The sequence below is a fragment of the Lissotriton helveticus genome, chromosome 6 (assembly GCF_964261635.1).
Source record: "Lissotriton helveticus chromosome 6, aLisHel1.1, whole genome shotgun sequence".
NCBI lineage: Eukaryota > Metazoa > Chordata > Amphibia > Caudata > Salamandridae > Lissotriton > Lissotriton helveticus.
The window spans coordinates 686,664,463-686,684,504 of NC_136067.1; the positions used below are offsets into that span (position 1 = coordinate 686,664,463).

A 20,042-nucleotide genomic window follows, 5' to 3' on the forward strand; every position below is an offset into this window, starting at 1 on the left:
AAAGTCCAGTCCGAACTGCCAAGCCCTGTCTTTCCCAGACCGGAATCAAGCATCCAAGGCCCGGTTTCTGGCTATCAGCCTTCATTCAGCCTGGATAGCTTGACTCCAGTGGTGTGGAGAGCCTGGGACTCACGTCTGAGCATCCCCAGCCCACTCGGGGTGAAAATTACAAAAAACACAGTTGATGGACAGAATGTAGAACAATGTCATACATTCACCCCAGTACAAGGATCTGGGCCTAAATCCATCGTTTTTTTCACTCCACACCACCCTGGGTTAGACACTGGCTATATGCAAATCAGCTCTGACCCTTTGCCTCATGGGAAAAGTCCAGTCCGAACTGCTTTAAGCAAGGAAGATGGACCCTTTGACTGTTATTTGGATAGTAAATTACAGCTATTATAAGGGTTAAATGGGCCCCTCAGAGCTCTGGAGCCTGGTACCACTGCACCTGCTGCATCTTTGATAGCTGCGCCCATGCTGAAATAGCAAATTTCATTAAATGTGTGCTAGATTTCCAGGAGTTTTCACCAGTGTCTCTTTTCTTTCACAAGTACTAAGTGGTTGTAAGTCTCTTCAAGTGGGAGGCCTACGTCGGACTTTTTTCATGAATTAGGCCCTTTCCCGTCCTCTCCTATTTTAAAAACAGCATCTTGGAGGTTACTTGATAAATGTGTTTTAAGATACCTCTCTGCAGTAACTCCCAGTCTTTTCTCAGGTATGTTGGCCGCTGCTGGTTCTAGGACTGGGATTTTTCATGCAGGATACGTTTCTGTGTGTTTCCAGGCGACAGACCGGAACGTGGCGAGCACAGTTCTTGAAAACGCGGGAACGAATATGCTTTTATTCACAGCTGCTGTGACCCGTTGGCATAAGTCACTACTTTTCTGCTGCAGAAGTATTTTAATGGCGCTTTGAAAGTTCCAGGTCACTTTGGCAACCAAATACATTCTCACACTAATGTGTCTTTTCATTTTCAGGTGTGAAGTGCAGTTTGTTCTGTCTGAACCAACCGATGAGTGGACTGGAATGAGAGGAAATATCTCCCTGCCTCTTCTCTCAACACTTATTGAAAGAAACAAAGAACCACTGAACACACTGATTTGCATTTGTGGTCCAACAATGTTTACCAGTCAAGGAATACGGTAACTTTAATCATCGATACTTTCTGAAAGCCATCTAAGCAATTGAACTTGCATTAGCGAGGCTTTTCAATGAACTATGACTTATATAATTTAGGCAACTGAGGAAAAGTAGGAACATGCTTTACAAGCAACGTTGATGTGTCTTCTTTGTTTTCATTAGTACACTACCGCATCGATGGTGGTTATATCAAATATGGCAGGTGAACATAATTACATCTTCAGAAATAGCTACCTTGTCTGACGTGGGGTGTTGATTCGCCAAAATGCCATGGTTAGTGGAAGTGCCTTCACATACCCTTTGACCTTAATGACATCACAGGAAGTACCTTCATTTTACTTTTGACAGTGATTTTTCCCAGGAAGGCATGTCGCATGAGCCTAACATCACAAACAATTAACATCACTGAAGTTCCATAACAACTGCATGATTAGGTATAACAGTATAACAGCATAACACAGACATGTGCTGTTTAGATACCACCCATATTATGGTGCTGACGTGAACTTCTAAAGTTCTGGGGGATAATATTTGCCCTGAACTGTAATAAGTGAGATAAGAGAGTAAGCCAGATTTCTTAGTATGGGTTTCTGCTCCATAGAAATAAAAAGAAAATTGATGAAAGAGGCATTTTAAAGCACAATTTTTTACATAAATTTGCTATACTGCCATATGCCGTCAAAGGGCACTAATTAAATATTCAAATCCTTTTATGGTTTGCCAAATCAATGAAACTTGATGTTCCCCAGGAGTTGACCCGATTTGTTTCAAAATGTGGTATAGGTGTCCGCATATGTCAAAAATGACCTCCTTTGTGCCTGGGCCAGCATTTTGTCATGGGTGCCACATTATATACAAAACGATATACAATATTTCAGTGTCACAGTTCTGCAATTTATGCAGTCCATATACTATAGGCAACCCTTATTTAAAAAACGATCTCATATGTCAGTGCCAGCATTTGGTTATAGTTGCCACCCTAGTGCCGGCTCACAGGATGAGGTAACGCCGTTCGGGTCTCCCGATACCGTTAAACACGACAGGAGACTTGAGACCACTCACATGAGAGGTTGTCTGTTACATTTTTAATTCGAACCCCATGGCTGGTAGGAGTCACGTGGGCCTCGTGGGGTCGTAAAGAATGGCGTGTCCAGCATTAATGCAGTGGCTAAACAATTAATGCCCTGAAGAAATTGCCGCTAGTTTATAAGGCAATGAAACATGTTGGCAAGTGGCGTGTGGTTATATAAGTAACAGCCACACCCAGCTTTTAAACCAGATAGGCTGCACGAAGGAATAAGAATAAAGGTCGTATATACGTGCAGTTTATCGTATCTTTTGTGTTTGTATTACACTGTCTGTTTTGTATGTGTTTTACACGTTTTTCTCCACTGCACTTTATCTTTACATACACTTCTATGTTCTTTTAGACACATTTCATTTAAAAGCTTGATGACTGCCGATGATGAGAACAGGGCAAAACTGGTAAGTACCTACCAGGTTCCCCAATGGTGGTTCGCCCGTGAGGGGTCATCTCGCTTTCACATATTTTTTTCACAAAAGACACATTGTTAATTGTTGTCCATGTAGCACGACTGTCTGATAAGGGATTGAGGCCCTTTTTAGGTCTCGCTGGCGTTGCAGCGCGAAGCGCTGACGCCAACGAGACTTATTGTCGCCTTGCTCTCTCCCAAGGGAGACAGAGCGGGGCACGAGCCGCTCCAGACCTGAGCACGAGCCGACTCAGGTCTGTGAACGAGCCGAGCCGCAGGGAACGCCACCCCACTCACGCGCGAGCCGCAGAGAACGCCCCCCCACTCACCACATCAGCGGCCGCCGCCACTTCTGCCCCGCGTCAGTACTGCTTCTCTGGGCCGACTGTCTTAACGTACCCGAACTTCCGGCCCACAACACACATTTAAAATCCCTTATCCAGGTCACACAATTCACAAGTTAATCAAGGCGCAGAGTGTTTGCATCTTTTTTGCAGTGTTTCCTTTTTGAATGATGTGCTTTTATCACCTTTGCAGTGGTAAATGTGAAGTAACTGGATGCTTCTCAATTTAATGTTGCCCTGTCACACAGTATTAAGAGCAAGTTACAAGTCTGTTCATTTGTTTAAAACAAGAACTATGTGAGAAAAGAGTACTTTCTTTACTGAAATCTGAAAATTATTCATGGTTGGAGAAGGACTCATTTTTTTGGGGAATGCTCGGGTTGAATGGAATGTTAGAAGCCGTGTCAGTGACCAGTCGTAGAAGATCGAAGGTTTAAACTCCCAGGTAATCCTCGGTGTGTTTCAGAACATGTTGATGTGCTGTTGTGTGGTGTTTGCCAAATGGAAGCGAGCCCGAAACAGAACACAGAGGCATTATTTTGATTTGAGCAAGCCTGCCCCACCTTCCTGTACATCTCGACTCCCAAAATTACAGACATGCACGGACTAATGCTATAAATTCTGGGTCACTCAAGACAGACACACTATCTGCTCTAAGACTCATAGTGCACATATTTAATTATATTTTTAGGTCTCGCTGGCGTTGCAGCGCAAAGCGCTGCCGCCAACGAGACTTATTAGGTCTCGCTGGCCTGGACCTATAGTCACCGTGTTTGCCTCCAAGGGAGACAGACCTGGAGACAGACCTGTGCACGAGCCGATTGTAGTATGGGCACGAGCCGATTCAGGTCTGTGAACGTGCTTCACAGTGGAACAGCTTGTGCGGCCGCAAGTAACAATTATCACAGCATGAGACCCCACTTATCACAGCATGTCAACAGGCGCCCCAGGCTGCTGGAGCACTCAACTATAATTAATGTGCAGTTGAGTGCTCCAGCAGCGTGGGGCGCCTCTCTGCATGCTGTGATAATTATCACTTTGGGGCCTCATGCTGTGATAATTAGGACGGCTTGCTCTATTTGCAGCACTGAACATTTTCAAAGAAGGCGAAGCAGCAACATTCATTAGAGACACTCACCCTCACTCACCCTCATGCCCTTACCCCCCCTCACTCGCCCTCACCCCTGACCCCTCACACACCTCCTCACCCTCACACACCCTCACACACCCTCACCCACCCTCTCACCCTCGCACCCCCTCACCTTCACACACCCTCACCATCACTCCCCTCTCACCCTCACACCCCCTCACCCTCACACCGCCTCACCCTCACACCCCCTCACCCTCACACCCCCTCACACCCTCACCCTCACACCCCTCACCCTCACACCCCTCACCCTCACTACCCCTCAACCACCCTCACACCCCTCACCCTCACACCCCCTCACCCTCCCTCACCCTCACACACTCTCACCCTCACACCCCTCACATACCCTCACACCCCCTCACACCCCCTCACCCTCTCACCCTCATTCACCCTCACACCCCCTCACTCTCACAACCCCTCACTCTCACACCCCCTCACTCTCACACACCCTCACACCCCCTCACCCTCACACACCCTCACTCACTCTCACACCCTCACCCTCACACCCCTCACCCTCACACACCATCACCCTCACACACCATCACCCTCAAAAACCCTCACCCTCACACACACTCACTCACCCTCACTCACCCTCACTCACCCTCACACACACCCTCACATACCCTCACCAGCATAGCATAACAAAACATAGCATAGCATAACGAAACACAGCATAGCATAGCATAACAAACAAAAGCATAGGATAGCAAAAGCACAGCATAACAAAACAAAGCATAGGATAGCAAAACAAAACAGCATAACAAAACAAAACATAGCATAGCAAAACACAACAAAGCATAGCATAGCATAACAAAACACAACAAAACATAGCATAGCATAACAAAACAGCATAACAAAACAAAGCATAACATAACAAATCATAGCAAAACAAAACATATCATAGTAAAACAACAAAACATAGCATAGCATAACATAACACAACAAAACATAGCAGAACAAAACATAGCATAACATAACATAAAACAAAGCATAGCATAACAAAACATAGCATAACAAAACATAGCAAAACACAGCAAAACATAGAATAGCATAACAAAACAAACCATAGCATAACATAACAAAGAATAGCAAAACATAGCATAGTAAAACAAAACATAGCATAGCATAACATAACACAACAAAACAGCAGAACAAAACAGCATAACATAACAAAACATAGCATAACATAACATAAAACAAAGCATAGCATAACAAAACATAGCATAACAAAACATAGCATAACAAAACATCAAAACACAACAAAATATAGCATAGCATAACTAAACACAACACAACAAAACATAGCATACATAACAAAACACAGCATTGCAAAGCATAGCCAAACATAGCATAGCATAAGAAAACACAACAAAGCATAGCAAAACAAAACACAACATAGCATAGCATAACAAAGCTTAGCAAAACAAAACATAGTATAACATAGCATAGCATAACAAAATATAGCATAACAAAACATAGCATAGCAAAACAAAGCATAGCATAATAAAACACAACAAAACATAGCATAACAAATCATAGCAAAACACAACAAAGCATAGCATAACAAAACAAAGCATAGGATAGCAAAACTAAACGTAGCATAGCATAGCATAACAAAACATAGCATAACAAAACATAGCATAGCAAAACAAAGCATAGCATAGCAAAACACAACATAACATAGCATAGCATAATAAAGCATAGCATAACAAACACAACAAAACATAGCATAGCATAACAAAACAAAGCATAGGATAGCAAAACATAGCATAGCATAATAAAACATAGCATAACATAACAAAACATAGCATAGCAAAACAAAACACAACAACACATAGCATAACAAAACATAGCAAAACACAACAAAACATAGCACAGCTTAACAAAACACAACAAAGCATTGCATAGCATAACAAAACAAAGCATAGGATAGCAAAAAAAATATCATAGCATAACAAAACAAAGCATAGAATAGCAAAACAAAACATTGCATAGCACAACAAAACAGCATAGCATAACAAAACATAGCAAAGCATAACAAAACACAACAACACATAGCATAACAAAACATAAGAAAACACAACAAAACATAGCATAGCTTAACAAAACACAACAAAACATAGCATAACAAAACAAAACATCATAGCCTAGCAAAACATAGCATAGCATACCAAACACAACAAAACATAGCATAGCATAACAAAACATAGCATAGCAAAACAAAGCATAACACACACAACCACACACATACAACCACGCACACACAACCACAACCACACACACAACCACAACCACACACAACCACACACACATCTATCTATCTATCTATCTATCTATCTATCTATCTATCTATCTATCTATCTATCTATCTATCTATCGCCCTCACTCTATCTATCTATCTATCTATCTATCTATCTATCTATCTATCTATCTCTATCTATCGATCTATCGCCCTCACTCTATCTGTCTATCTATCTATCGCCCTCACTCTATCTGTCTATCTATCGCCCTAACTCTATCTATCTATCGGCCTCAATCTATCTATCTAATCGCCCTCACTCTATCTGTCTATCTATCGCCCTCACTCTATCTATCTATCGGCCTCACTCTATCTAATCGCCCTCACTCTATCTATCGCCCTAACTCTATCTATCTGTCTATCGCCCTCACTCTATCTATCTATCGGCTCACTCTATATATCGGCCTCACTCTATCTATCGCCCTCACTCTATCTTGCTATTGCCCTCACTCTATCTATCTATTGCCCTCACTATCTATCTATCTCCCTCGCTCTATCTATCTATCCATCTATCTATCGATCTATCTAACACCTTCACTCTATCTATCGCCCTCACTCTATCTATCGCCCTCACTCTATCTATCTATCGCCCTCACTCTATCTATCTATCTATCTATCTATCGACCTCACTCTATCAATCTATCTATCTTTTGCCCTCACTCTATCTATCGCCCTCACTCTATCTTGCTATCGCCCTCACTCTATCTATCGCCCTCACTCTATCTTGCTATCGCCCTCACTCTATCTATCTATTGCCCTCCCTATCTATCACCCTCACTCTATCTATCTATCTATCGCCCTCACTCTATCGCCCTCACTCTATCGCCCTCAATCTATCGCCCTCACTCTATCGTCCTCACTCTATCTATCTATCTGTCGCCCTCACTCTATCTCCCTCACTTTATCTATCTATTGCCCTCACGCTATCTATCTATCGCCCTCACTCTATCTACCTATCGGCCTCACTCTAGCTATCTATAGCCCTCACTCTATCTATCTATCTATCTATCTATCTATCTATCTATCTATCTATCTATCTATCTATCTATCTATCTATCTATCTATCTATCTATCTATCTATCTATCTATCGCCCTCACTCTATCTATCGCCCTCACTCTATCTATCGCCCTCACTCTATCTATCAATGTATCTATCTATCTATCGCCCTCACTCTATCTATCAATCTATCTATCGCCCTCACTCTATCGCCCTCACTCTATCTATCAATCTATCTATCGCCCTCACTCTATCTATCTATCTATTGCCCTCACTATCTATCTATCTCCCTCCCTCCCTCCATCTATCTATCTATCTATCTATCTATCGCCCTCACTCAACCTATCGCCTTAACTCAACCTATCGCCCTCACTCAACCTATTGCCCTCACTCTATCTATCTATTGCCCTCACTATCTATCTATCACCCTCACTCTATCTATCTATCTATCTCCTTCACTCTATCTATCGCCCTCACTCTATCGCCCTAACTCTATCTATCGCCCTCACTCTATCTATCTAATCGCCCTCACTCTCTATCTATCTATCTATCTATCGCCCTCACTCTATCTATCGCCCTCACTCTATCTATCGCCCTCACTCACTCTATCTATCTATCTATCTATCTGTCGCCCTCACTCTATCTCTCTTTCTATCTATTGCCCTCACTCTATCGCCCTCACTCTATCTATCTATCTATTGCACTCACGCTATCTATCGCCCTCACTCTATCTATCTATCTATTGCACTCACTCTATCTATCTATCTATCTATCTATCTATCTATCTCGCTCACTCAATCTCTCTATCGCCCTCACTCAATCTCTCTATCGCCCTCACTCTATCTTTCGCCCTCACTCTATCTATCTATCGCCCTCACTCTATCTATCTATCCCACTCACTCTATCTATCGCATCACCACAGCATCACTCGGCACCACCACAGCATCACTAAGGGGCACAACAACATCACTATGCGCTACCACAGGATCATTGAATGCCACAGCATCACTAGTCGCCACCGCAACATCACTCAGCGCCACTACAGCATCAATCTGTGCAACCATTCAACAACAACTGGGTCAAATATGTTCTCTCAATGTTTCAAGCTTTATTACAAATGTCACAAAAAGAGGTTAGTATTTCACTTCTGTTCTTGGATTTTCGTCACAATAAAATACACTGAACATATTCTTCACAAAAGTTATTTACAAAAGTTTAGGTTATTGCCATTATAAATTACAATAACTTTTATTTAAGTATTAATTATTAAAAAAAATTAAAAGCCATTGTTATTTGTAATATCAATACATCTAAGTCACGTGAATACAACACATATTGCATTACAAATGCTATAGGTGTCACAAGTTATAACTATTGGCATTGTAAATGACAAAGCTATTATTTTTGCTATTTTCAAAACCAACACATAAATAAAAAATGTGTCATTTACAATACCAATAGCTCAAACGTTCCTAATGCGAGACCTTATGCATTGCAAATGCTTGTTTAATTTGGCATGGTAATGGTGTACTTTCTACCCAATGAACTTCTAAGACAGGGGAGATAGTTGTAAATATTTGCAACACATTGACCATCAATTGAAAAAACAAAAAATATTGACTAAATTGGACCAGGTCATTGTAGTTTGTATAATTTATAGTTGCCACCCCATCCCCTTATGCCACGTTGTCCACCTGTATATAAATAATTGCCCGCATTGTGCTAGAACCAGAATTTTGCAATTGGTGTTCACATGCTGAGAATTCCAATAAATATGTTGCCATTTTTCCATGAGTGCATGATATGCAATTAGTTACCTTTAGTATGCCAGTACAATTGGTGGCCTTTATGATAATAATTAACTCCAGTATGGCAGTGCCAGCATTTTGTCACAGATATCCTTCATGCTAACAATTGCAGTAAATATGCCCAGTATTTTGCTGTTCGTTTCTCTATAAGAAAATAATTGCTTTCAGTATGCCAAGTCCAATGACAAACTCCCAAGCATCACAACACCCCCACACACTCACTCTCACACCCCCTTACACTCTTTCTTATTCATTCTTACTCACCCACTTGCATTTACTCAATCTCACCCATTCTTACTCACTCATACTTACTGACATTCAGACCCAGGTTTACTAACACTTTGCTCTGGGTTTGCCTCACTTTTGTGACATAAACCTGATGCAAAGTGCTGATTTACTATCCGATCAAATCAGGATATGTGTTGGATAGTAGTGTGAAGTAGCACAACGTTGCACAATGTGCTTCTTTGGTTGCTTTATGTAAAGGGGACAGGCCTAACAAGGAGAAATGTTTTCATTTCTCCCTTTTCTCTAACTTTGCATGTGTGCTACATTGTACAGGACATACAAAAAGTTAAAGTATTGATTTTGTACAAAACATATGCTTCCGAAATTGCACACACATTTACACTATGACACAAAGGTATGTGCATCAGCATATGGCTGCCAAAAGTATGCCAGCACCATAACTTAATCGAGATGACAAATGTTTCTCTCTCCCTTTGACCCAAGGCAGCACAGCAACTTTGGTGCAGCACTGATTTGTGTCAACAAAAAATAAATCTGGGCCTCAATCTCACACAATCTCATTCACTACCTTTCACTGACTCTCACTTTCACTCCCAAGTGCTCAAACATACAAACACTGTAACATAAATACAGTCTCACCCACAAGCCTATAACATACATTTAAAACCATTTTTACTTACTACAGCTACTGTTAAAGGTCCCATTCCAACTAAGAGGCCGATTCACCGAATCGGGTAAAGAATCGTATTCTGCGAGTCCGTCCGACCAATTATGATGCTTCCGGACATCAGTCAGACTCGCATTGACTTCAATGGGAGTCTGTGGTCAAAACAAGAACACAGGCTCCCATTGAAAAAAGGGGTGGTTAGGGAAAAACTTGCACCCTGTGGCGGGCACCCCATGGTGCCAACCACTTTGTGCATGGTTGGAAAGAGGGGTCCCTTGGGTACCCCCACGGGCCCCAACCGGAGGCATTTCGGTGAAGAAGGGCCTGCAATGAGCCCCCAAAGGCAGATTCTACCAGCCATTTAGTGTCGGGCAGACTGAATCTAAACGGCTGTCTGAATCAGTCATCGTAATAGCTCGCTCAGAAACCATATCCATATAGCTGGACGATTCTGCTCCGAAAGACTCGAGCTGTCCAAATGCCTTTCGGAACCAAATCGGACAGCCGAACGGTTTCCGGTCATCGTAATCAGTCATTTGGAAATGTGTACGATTCAGCCAGAAACATAGGTTCCGAATTGGATTCTGAGATACCGAATCCCTTTCGGAGCCCTTCTGAATGACATCGTAATCGGCCCCCTAAGTGTGCTCCATTTATTTACTACACTAATAGTGAGTAATAGAATAATATTTACTATTACTATAAAGACAAACAGGCAGAAAATAAGAAATGCATATCTGCCCCTGTGTTCTTGGCACTGATTTATCTACCTCTGAGGCAGGGATCACAAAGGCAATGCAAGCGGCAAACAAGGAGTCACAGTTGCGAGCTCTGGTGATCTCTAAATGACATGCATGCTGTTATGAGACTTTCATTTTATTCTCAACATGCTTAGACATCAAACAGTGACAGCTCCGAGTGCTATGAGCAGGGCCACTGGAATTCTGCAGAAATAGAGGACCACATTTTGAGGCAGAATTTACTAAATTATGAAGCAAGCAAAATCAAAATATGGCTTGTAATGAAGCACATTCAATGGGGGTATTATTTCACTATTTTGGCGTTTTAATTTATTAATACTGTCTGGGCTAAAGTTTTTTCCTCATTACTATTACTAATCACATGTACCACTTTTTTAGTATATTTTGATTTGTGTTGGAAAGAAACAATTTTTGTTGATTGTGGATTATATGGCAAGCACAGTAATTATTTATTCAGAAACCACTGTGGCAGCAGAATCACAATATTCAGGTACCCTAATTTATGAGGCACAAGTTTGGTGATATTAGGTAGAGCATTCGTTATCAGCGAGGCTATTAATCTGTGTGGTATGCCTCGATCATCAGAAATTTTCAATTCACTAACCACACAACCAGTACCAATTTGGCACATCTAGAAAAAAAATTGTCTTGTGCCTCACTCCAGAGTATAATTTTTACATTAATACTGCCAACATGCACCTTTATCACTGTAATGATGCTCCCCTATTAGACTGCTCTTTTTAAAATTTACAACAGTTGCATTTGAGTCACCTAAATACACTCTCGCCCACAAGCCTACTCGCAACGTACATTTAATTTGTTTTGCTTACTACAGTTATTACTTAAGGGCCCATTCCATCTTAGGGCCTGATTACGAGTTTGCCAGTGCTAGAGCAGTATTGCCATGCTGGCGTCCCGCTCCTACACCGCCCAACTCGTGTGCCCACCTCCCACCAAATTATGACTTCTTTAGTCATTGGTGGGCAGTTCTTTGGCATTCCCACGGCAGTGCCTATGAAAAAGGCACCACAATGGGAATATCAAAGGCAGTACCTGCACAGCATGCTACTGGGGTACATGCACACAGGGGGGCACAACATGTCCCCCTCTGCATGCACCCCATAGCCCAGAGGCAAAAGGGGGCCCTTTGTTTCCTCTCTGCCACGGTTTTCATGGACGAGCAACCGCCATGAAAACCGTGGCAGAGAGGAATCTCGTAATATGCTTGGCGGGACCGCAGTGGTCCTGCCAAATATATTGCGGCTTCCAGACCACCGCACCACTGCCAGAGATCTCTGATCCCTGCCGGTTGCGGTGGTGCAATAGTGGTTTGACAGCCCAACTCGTAATGGGGCAATTGGACCACTGGTGCGGCAGTGGCTGGACCTACACCATTGGTCTGGTGGTCCTCGGACCACCAGCCCTAGTATGCTCTATTGTTTATTATACTAATAGTTAGTAATGGAATATTATTTACTATTAGTATAGCATCCTGGCGCTATGCTGTGGATAGATGGGGATCCTTACTTGCAGGCGTTGGGAACAAGGAAAAAAGGAGGGAGAAATTTGGTTGGATGAGGGAGTGATATAGCACATCGAGGGCAAGAAAGAACAAGGTTTTTAGACTTCTTCGGAGTCAATGAAACAGAGATCGCTGTGGAGTTAGTTTCATGCTGTGCAGCTCAGCACCATAAAGAGCCCCCCCCCTGGATTTCAGTCTGTAAGAGGGGGATCTCAAAATATTAGCATCAGAAGATTTTCACATTCTCTGGGTCCTGCAGTGGCACAATCGGGCAGTAAGGTATTGGGTCCAGTGGACTTGAAGTTTCTGAAGACTAGTAGTAGGATCTTCAATAGGATCCTTTTGTGGATAGGTAACCAGTGGAGTTATTTTATGGTGGCTGAAGCGGAAGTCTGCTTGGGGAGATGCATCACCAATCTTGCTGCAGCATGTTGTATCATCTGGAGCATGTGGATAAGCTGTTTGGAGTAGCATGCATAAAGACGTTTGCAGTTATTATGCCTTGACGTGATTAGGGCAAAGGCAACGGTCTTCCTGGCAGCGAGAGGTAGGAAGTAAAACATTTTTTTAGGGTCTTAGCCAGGTTGAAAACATGCATGCCACTGTTGAAGTTGTGGATGAAAGGAGAGGGCAGTGTTAAACTTGACCCCAAGATGTTTTGCTACTTTGATGGTGTTCATAGATAGGGGTATGGAGTTAGTCCACCATTGTGTGAGGATGAATAGATTAGATGTGTCGAAACGTAATATTTCAATTTTGTCTGTGTTGCATTTGAGGTGATTGTCTTGCATCCAGAGGATAATATTGGAAAAACTGTTTCGAAAGATAAGTTCAGAGATGTACGAGTTTTTGTCTAAGAAAAGGATCAACTGTGTATTGTCTGCATAAAGTGGTAGCATTTCCGTATGAGGCCATTAGGGAAATGAGGGGGCCATATAAATATTAATAAGGGCAGTACAAAGGAACGAGCCTTGTGGGACTCCCATTGTAACTGATCTTTCAGCTGATGCAAATTGTCCTAAGGCAACGGTTTTTCTCCTATAGGTCAGGAAGGATTTAATCCAGTATAGAGCCTGAAGAAGGATGGAGTGAAAGATAGTATTGAATGCTGTGGAAAGGTCAAGCAGTATCAACATTGCATTGTTTCCAGCGTCCAGAGTCAATGTATTGGTTACATAAACTTCAATAGGGCTGACCCAATGGAGTTTTTGGGTCTGAAACTGGATTATTGGATGTGTTGTGAGTTGTCATTTTCTAGGAAGGTGATAAGTTAGGGTTTTACGATTTTTCTGAGTATTTTTCCTAATACTGGAATTAGAGGGATTGGCGTAAGGCTTGAAAGAGTGGTGGGATCTGCTAGGGTCTTTTTTGTAGAGGGTTTTACAACTGACAGTTTCCAGACTGAGGGAACTTCGGCTGAGGGTAAATATGTATTAAGAATATGATTGAGTAGTAAGTTGACAGTATCTATAGCCATATGTAGTATGGCCAGCGGGCATGGATCATAAGGGAAGCCGGACTTCACGCGATTGGAGTAGAGAAATTTCCTGGAAAGCAGTCAGTCTGACATCTGTGGTATTGTGGGGATTGCTTAGGCGCGATTTGTTGTGAGGTTGGCTATAGGAGTGGGTTTGAACCCTTGTTGTATGGACTGAATCATGCCCTCAAAAAAGTCTGAAATCTGCTTGCAGAGGATGTGAGATGGAGGAATTTCTCTTGAAAGGTCTTAAGAATGTAGGAATACGTTTTTTAAGATGGGTTTGGGGGTCATGACAGACTTCTTCGACTTGAGCGGTAAAGTAGGAATTTATGGTTTCCTTGATCAACTTGTTGTAGGATTTCTGTGCCTCTATAAAGTGGGCCTGGTCATCCGATTTATAGGCCTGACACCATTTGCGTTCAAACTGCTTGCAGTGAAGATTTGGTCTGCAGGGCTAGGGAGGACCAGGGTGCAGAGTAATTTGGCTGGCATTTGTTGGGGTGACTTGGGCGTGCTAGTTAAATGGCTGTGTTGGTGATCCATATATTAAAAGAATTAAGGTCCTTATATAACCTTCCAGTAAGGGTTGGGGCAGTGGCGGGGAATAAAGTGTTGAGATTAGGGTTAGTCTTCACCATTCCCCATTTGCGCAGAGGGGTGGGAGCATTGTTTTTGGGCCTCGAGAGGGGGTTAGGGGTGTTGATTATTCATTTGAAGGGGCTAGGCAATTGTTCCACCATGTTTGGGTAATAGGGTCTTCTGGAGCTAGCCCAGGATGATTGATGCAGACCCCATCGAGGGTGTGTCCCACCGAATGGTGGGAGCAGTTACCAGTTGAGGGAGGACTATTATCTTTAAGGTGTCTATGAGGTTAGTGGCTTCTGAGTTTGCTGGGGCATCTAAATGGTATTTGAAGCTACCATGGGTGGTGAAATTGGTGTATTGAAGTACAAAAGGGGCAAGTGCCTCCCTGATTGTAGCTAGGAAGGTGGATCCTGGGCCCAGAGCGCGGTAGAGTAAGCAGCCAGCGAAAGATTGGGAGGGGTTGAACTTAAGTCAGAAGCCTAAGCTTTCTACTCCTTTAAGGGAATCTGTGTGCATTGGAAGCTATCACAGAAAAAAATGGCTACGCCACCACCCTGGCCTTCCGCCATGTCCCGTCTCAGGATTATATATCCAGGGGAAAGAGCTATGGCTATGTCGGGACTGCACCATGGTTTGAGCCATGTTTCAGTAATAAATAGAAAGTGAAGCTGGTGGTCTATAATGAGATCATTGTCTTTTTGCACGTGTTGCCTCATGGAGCGTGTGTTAATATGCCCTCCAGAAGGAGTGTTTGGAGAGGCATGGAAGTGTGCAGGGTAGCAGGGGAAAGCTTGTAAAGAAGACCAAACTTGCCCCTGCAGCCGGTGCATGATACTGGGGCCATTAGGTGTGTTGGGTCCCCTGTGTGGGAATCACGGCAGCCTTTACTTATAAAGTTTATACAAAATTCTGAGGAGAGTGGCTTACCTTCTGTGAGATGGCATGGTGGCTGGCGCTGGCTGCAGAATGGACACGGACGGGTGCAGATGGACTTGCCCCTGGTTCACCTTTGGCTTGCCAGCGGCCCACAAGCTGCGCGCGTCCACACCGTGGGTCTGCACATAAAGGTAGATTCAGTTAGGCCCAAATCCCCAGCTCCTTCTGAGCGCAAAAACGAATGCGCCAACCTTGAGGTTGCACATTGTTTCTTTGGTTTACCATTGTTTATTTTGTTTAACTACCTTACTTGTAAAGCGCTCTGATACCCGCAAGGGTCATGGTCGCGCTATATAAAACCTTCAAAATAAAAAAATAAGTGTGTTGGGGAATATCCCAAATATCAATACAAAAGTTTCACTAGTGTCCATCAATATTCCAAGACAAGTCAAAACTAATCAGCAATAATTAAAAAGTGGCAGTGAGGTTTAAAAAAAAAAGTAATCTTATTCGTGATTTAGCAGCAATAAGAATTTTTAAGAGCAGTCAGAGATTCAGAAGTGATTTGAGCAGCAGTTCGTGATAGTTGTACAGTTATTGGGATGCAGCATGCCTCGGACGGAGCGCATGCATTTAGGTGGGAAGGATGTGTTGTGCCTAGCGGTTGCGTCTCCATCACAAACCTGCACATAAGGATAGATTTAGCCAGGCCCCGCCTCCCGAGCTCCTCTTGAGCATAGCAAGTAGTGCAGCAACCTTGAGGGTGCGAGGTGGAGGGGAGTAACCCAAATATCATGACAGACGTTTCATTAACGTGCCCCTCAATATTCTAGAACTAGTTAAAACACACCTACAAAAATGAAAAAGTGGCAGCTAGATGTTTTAAGACGGTAAAGTCATTCGTGATTTAGCAGCAATAAGAAGTTTAGCAGCAGTCAGTGATTCTGAAGTGAATTTGGCAGCAGTTTGTGATAGTTTAGCAGGAATTGTGATAATACACTCTGTTAATAAATACCTTCCAATCCTTTTATTGAAACAAATCTTTTAAAAATACAAGAAATCCTGTATCATGCTCAGAAAGACTAAGGAAAGTGGCCTCACCTTAAATCTGTATATGGCGAGAATTCAGATATACATACTACAGCAGTGGCGGCTGGTCCATAGGGGCAACGGGGCAGCGCCCTACAAAAGAAACGGCTCACTGCAGTTTGGGCAACAGGAATGTAAGCAGACGAATTTGTCTGTTTACATTTCCGACCGGCCTGTGAGTCACGGGTGAAATTGCGCATGTGTCAAGGCACAGCACACGCAGGCGAGGAGTCCAGAAGATGGTCCGTCTGCGCATGTGAGTGAGGAGCGTCGCCCCCTCACTCACATTCACAAACCATTAGGCATGCGCATGCAAGCGTCTGGAGATAGGATCCTGCTCGGGCGGTGACGCGTTTTTTGCAAAGTCGCCCCGTGCCCTATCAAGTGGCAGGATATAGAGTAAGTAAACAAGGGTTAGCCGACACCCTGCGCATCCAGTCTCCTGATTTGGCAGTTAGCATTGCAAAAGAAAAGAGCGGGCAGAAGTTAGTGCGACGCGGGACTGGAGGAGAATGGAGATGCCTGGTAAGTTTATTTTTTTGTTGTATTCATTAAATTAATTCCCACACCGCCTCTCTCCCCCCCCCCCCCCCCGGACCCAGTATCCACGAGTCATGCAGGCCGCGAGGAGAGGCATCTGTCGCCAGACGATTCCACACTGAACGAGATCGTACATCTGAGTGAGGGGTAAACAGGTGGGGCGACAAAGCAAGCTCGAGGCCAAGGTGGTTGAATGGGCTAATGCTGCACCACGCAGAGCAGAGGTGCAGGTGCATACTAAAAGTCGTAAACAAGATCTTGCAGATTTTAGAGCGCTTTACATTCAATCAAGATGGGTATACAAACTAATTTTTAAAAAACACGGATCAACAATTATATTTTGTGTCTGGTTCACTATCATTAGCTCTGGCTCAACACGCAGAAAAATCTACACGGTATGAGTGTTCCAATGATGGACGCAGGATGGATGGGTGGATGGATGGGTGGATGGATGGGTGGATGCATGAATGAATGATGGATGCAGGATGGATGGATGAATGGATAGGTGAATGGATGAATGGATGCAGGAATGGATGCAGGATGGATGGTGGATGGGTGGATGAATGAATGATGGATGGGTGGATGGATGGGTGAATGGATGAATGGATGCAGGAATGGATGCAGGAATGGATGCAGGAATGGATGCAGGATGGATGGAGGATGGATGGATGAATGATGGATGCAGGATGGATGGATGGGTGGATGCATGCATGAATGATGTATGGATGCAGGATGGATGGGTGGATGGATGGGTGCATGAATGAATGATGGATGCAGTATGGATGAATGGATGGATGGGTGAATGGATGCAGAAATGGATGCAGGATGGATGATGGATGGGTGGATGGATGGGTGGATGAATGATGGATGCAGGGTGGATGGATGGATGGGTGGGTGGATGCATGAATGAATGATGTATGGATGCAGGATGGGTGGGTGAATGGATGGATGATGGATGGATGGGTGGATGAATGATGTATGGATGCAGGGTGGGTGGATGGATGGGTGAATGGATGGATGGATGCAGGAATGGATGGATGATGGATGGGTGGATGGATGGATGGGTGGATGAATGAATGATGGATGCAGGATGGATGGGTGGGTGGATGAATGAATGATGGATGCAGGATGGATGGGTGGATGCATGAATGAATGATGTATGGATGCAGGATGGGTGGGTGGATGGATGGATGGGTGGATGCATGAATGATGTATGGATGGATGCAAGGTGGTTCAGGCTCGCTCGCTGCGCTCGCTGCGCTCGCTGCGGTGTAATATGCAAATTAGTTTACGCCCCACCACTTTCAAATGTCACCAGCCGCCCCTGTACTACAGTGAGAGAACATTTCAGGGCTAGAGTCGGACAGATGTTAATGCGAGAAAAAGCAAGTGCACTGCTAGTGATTAATATGAAAAGAGAAAGAAAGGTTCCCTTATTGCATTGATCCAGCACCTATGTGGATGTATGCTTAGAGTACTATTGGTTGGGTAATAGTAACATTTGTTATCTACATCGGTTAGAAACAGCAGAAGTGCGGTATGAAGATCTATATGTAAAAACAAATAATTATGATTATTAGTGTCTTGAGAGTACCTACCCTGTCTACTACTTCTCATTCAGTCCTCTATAAATTGACATGCTTTGAAGATTCCCTATCATCAAGCTGGGAATCATCTTTACATTTAATAACAAAGTCACTTTGGAAATCGGTTTATACACATTGTTGTTTTACAGTGAGCCAATGACTAAATAGGTGCCAATCATCACCTTGAGGTCACCTGATGTTGTTTCTCTACGTGTTTAGTTAAGGAGCCCTTTTATGTTATTGGTGACACATTACACTCTATCCGGTCCATTGGCTGCTATCATAGTCTTTCTAAAATGTGAAGTGCCCTTAGGTTGTCAAGAAACCATGACAGAAAAACCAAAATGTATTTGAAAGTATTTTCAGAAATGTAATCAGTAGAACATTTATTTGAAGGATTTGCTTTGAACGTATAGACAACCCTGACACTTCTGAAGACCTTTCCTCCAGAAGGTTGAATTCTCACAGTAGGAGGTGAGTAGACTTCTGTGTCGATGAGTCATGAAATGCAAGTTTTCTTCTGTCCTCACTCACCCATTCCGTGAAAGGTACAACTTTCTAATTTCTTCTGTCCTCACTCACCCATTCTGTGAAAGGTACAGCTTTCTAATGTGGGTACTTTCTTAGACCACGAGAATAAGTGCACAAGTGTCATTATAGAGACTTGGGCAAGGAAAAGAGAATTAGTACACTGAATTACCCTTCTCTTTAAGTGATCCCAACTTCTACGTTCCTTTCTAAAGCAACACACTCTGCATCGCAAAGGGCTTCTGCAGTGAACTTAACAGAGAATATTTTTTTTAGAATGCCTAATAGCAGCAATACAGGTAAGACATAAATTACTTAGAGCTTCAAACTAAGTTTTAATTCCAAATATTCAAAACATAGTTGCTGGAAAACACAAAAATGTATATGAAGCATGCCCTTGTTAAAGGGAAATAACTGTTTACTTGAACATCAACAGGGAATATAAAAGTCTACGGAAATTTACGAGTTGGTGCCAGTGAGCCCACAAGACTCCAAGACTCCAGAAAACTATAATAATTTGTCACCAGAGCAATTTACACCACCCTTCCTTGTCCTGTCAGCTGCTCAAAGGCTGCCGGCCTTTAAACACCTGCATGTTGAGGCTATACTTTTGTAAGCAAGAATGCTGATGTTTCCCACAGTTGGGCAGCCACTTTTTAATTAGATTTTTAGTCCATACACTGACTTGGAATATTGTATATTACATTGATTGGAATCCTTTGCCTCGTAAAGATATATCTTTATCACTGACTGTCTTGTGAATAAGCAAGTCTTACTCTAAACCCATTGTAACTTCCACAACCTGGAGGGGAAGTATAATTCATCCTAATAAATGCATGTGTGTCTGAAGAAAGTTCCAGCATGTGCCAGGCCCCAGAAGAACTCAGTATTCTGTGGGTCGGAAAGCTGAATGACTGAGAGTACAGTA

At 43.1% G+C, this 20,042-nt stretch overlaps 1 protein-coding gene across 2 annotated transcripts in view; it reads left to right on the forward strand.

Annotated features, from left to right (window-relative positions):
• The window catches only part of CYB5R4 (cytochrome b5 reductase 4), a 1,195,924-nt gene that overhangs the window by 1,087,051 nt on the left and 88,831 nt on the right, over nt 1–20,042 (forward strand). For both annotated transcript variants that reach the window (XM_078648153.1, XM_078648152.1), the window contains one exon: nt 981–1,145. In XM_078648153.1, coding sequence (XP_078504279.1) covers nt 981–1,145 — 165 coding nt within the window. The remainder of the gene's footprint in view (nt 1–980; nt 1,146–20,042) is intronic.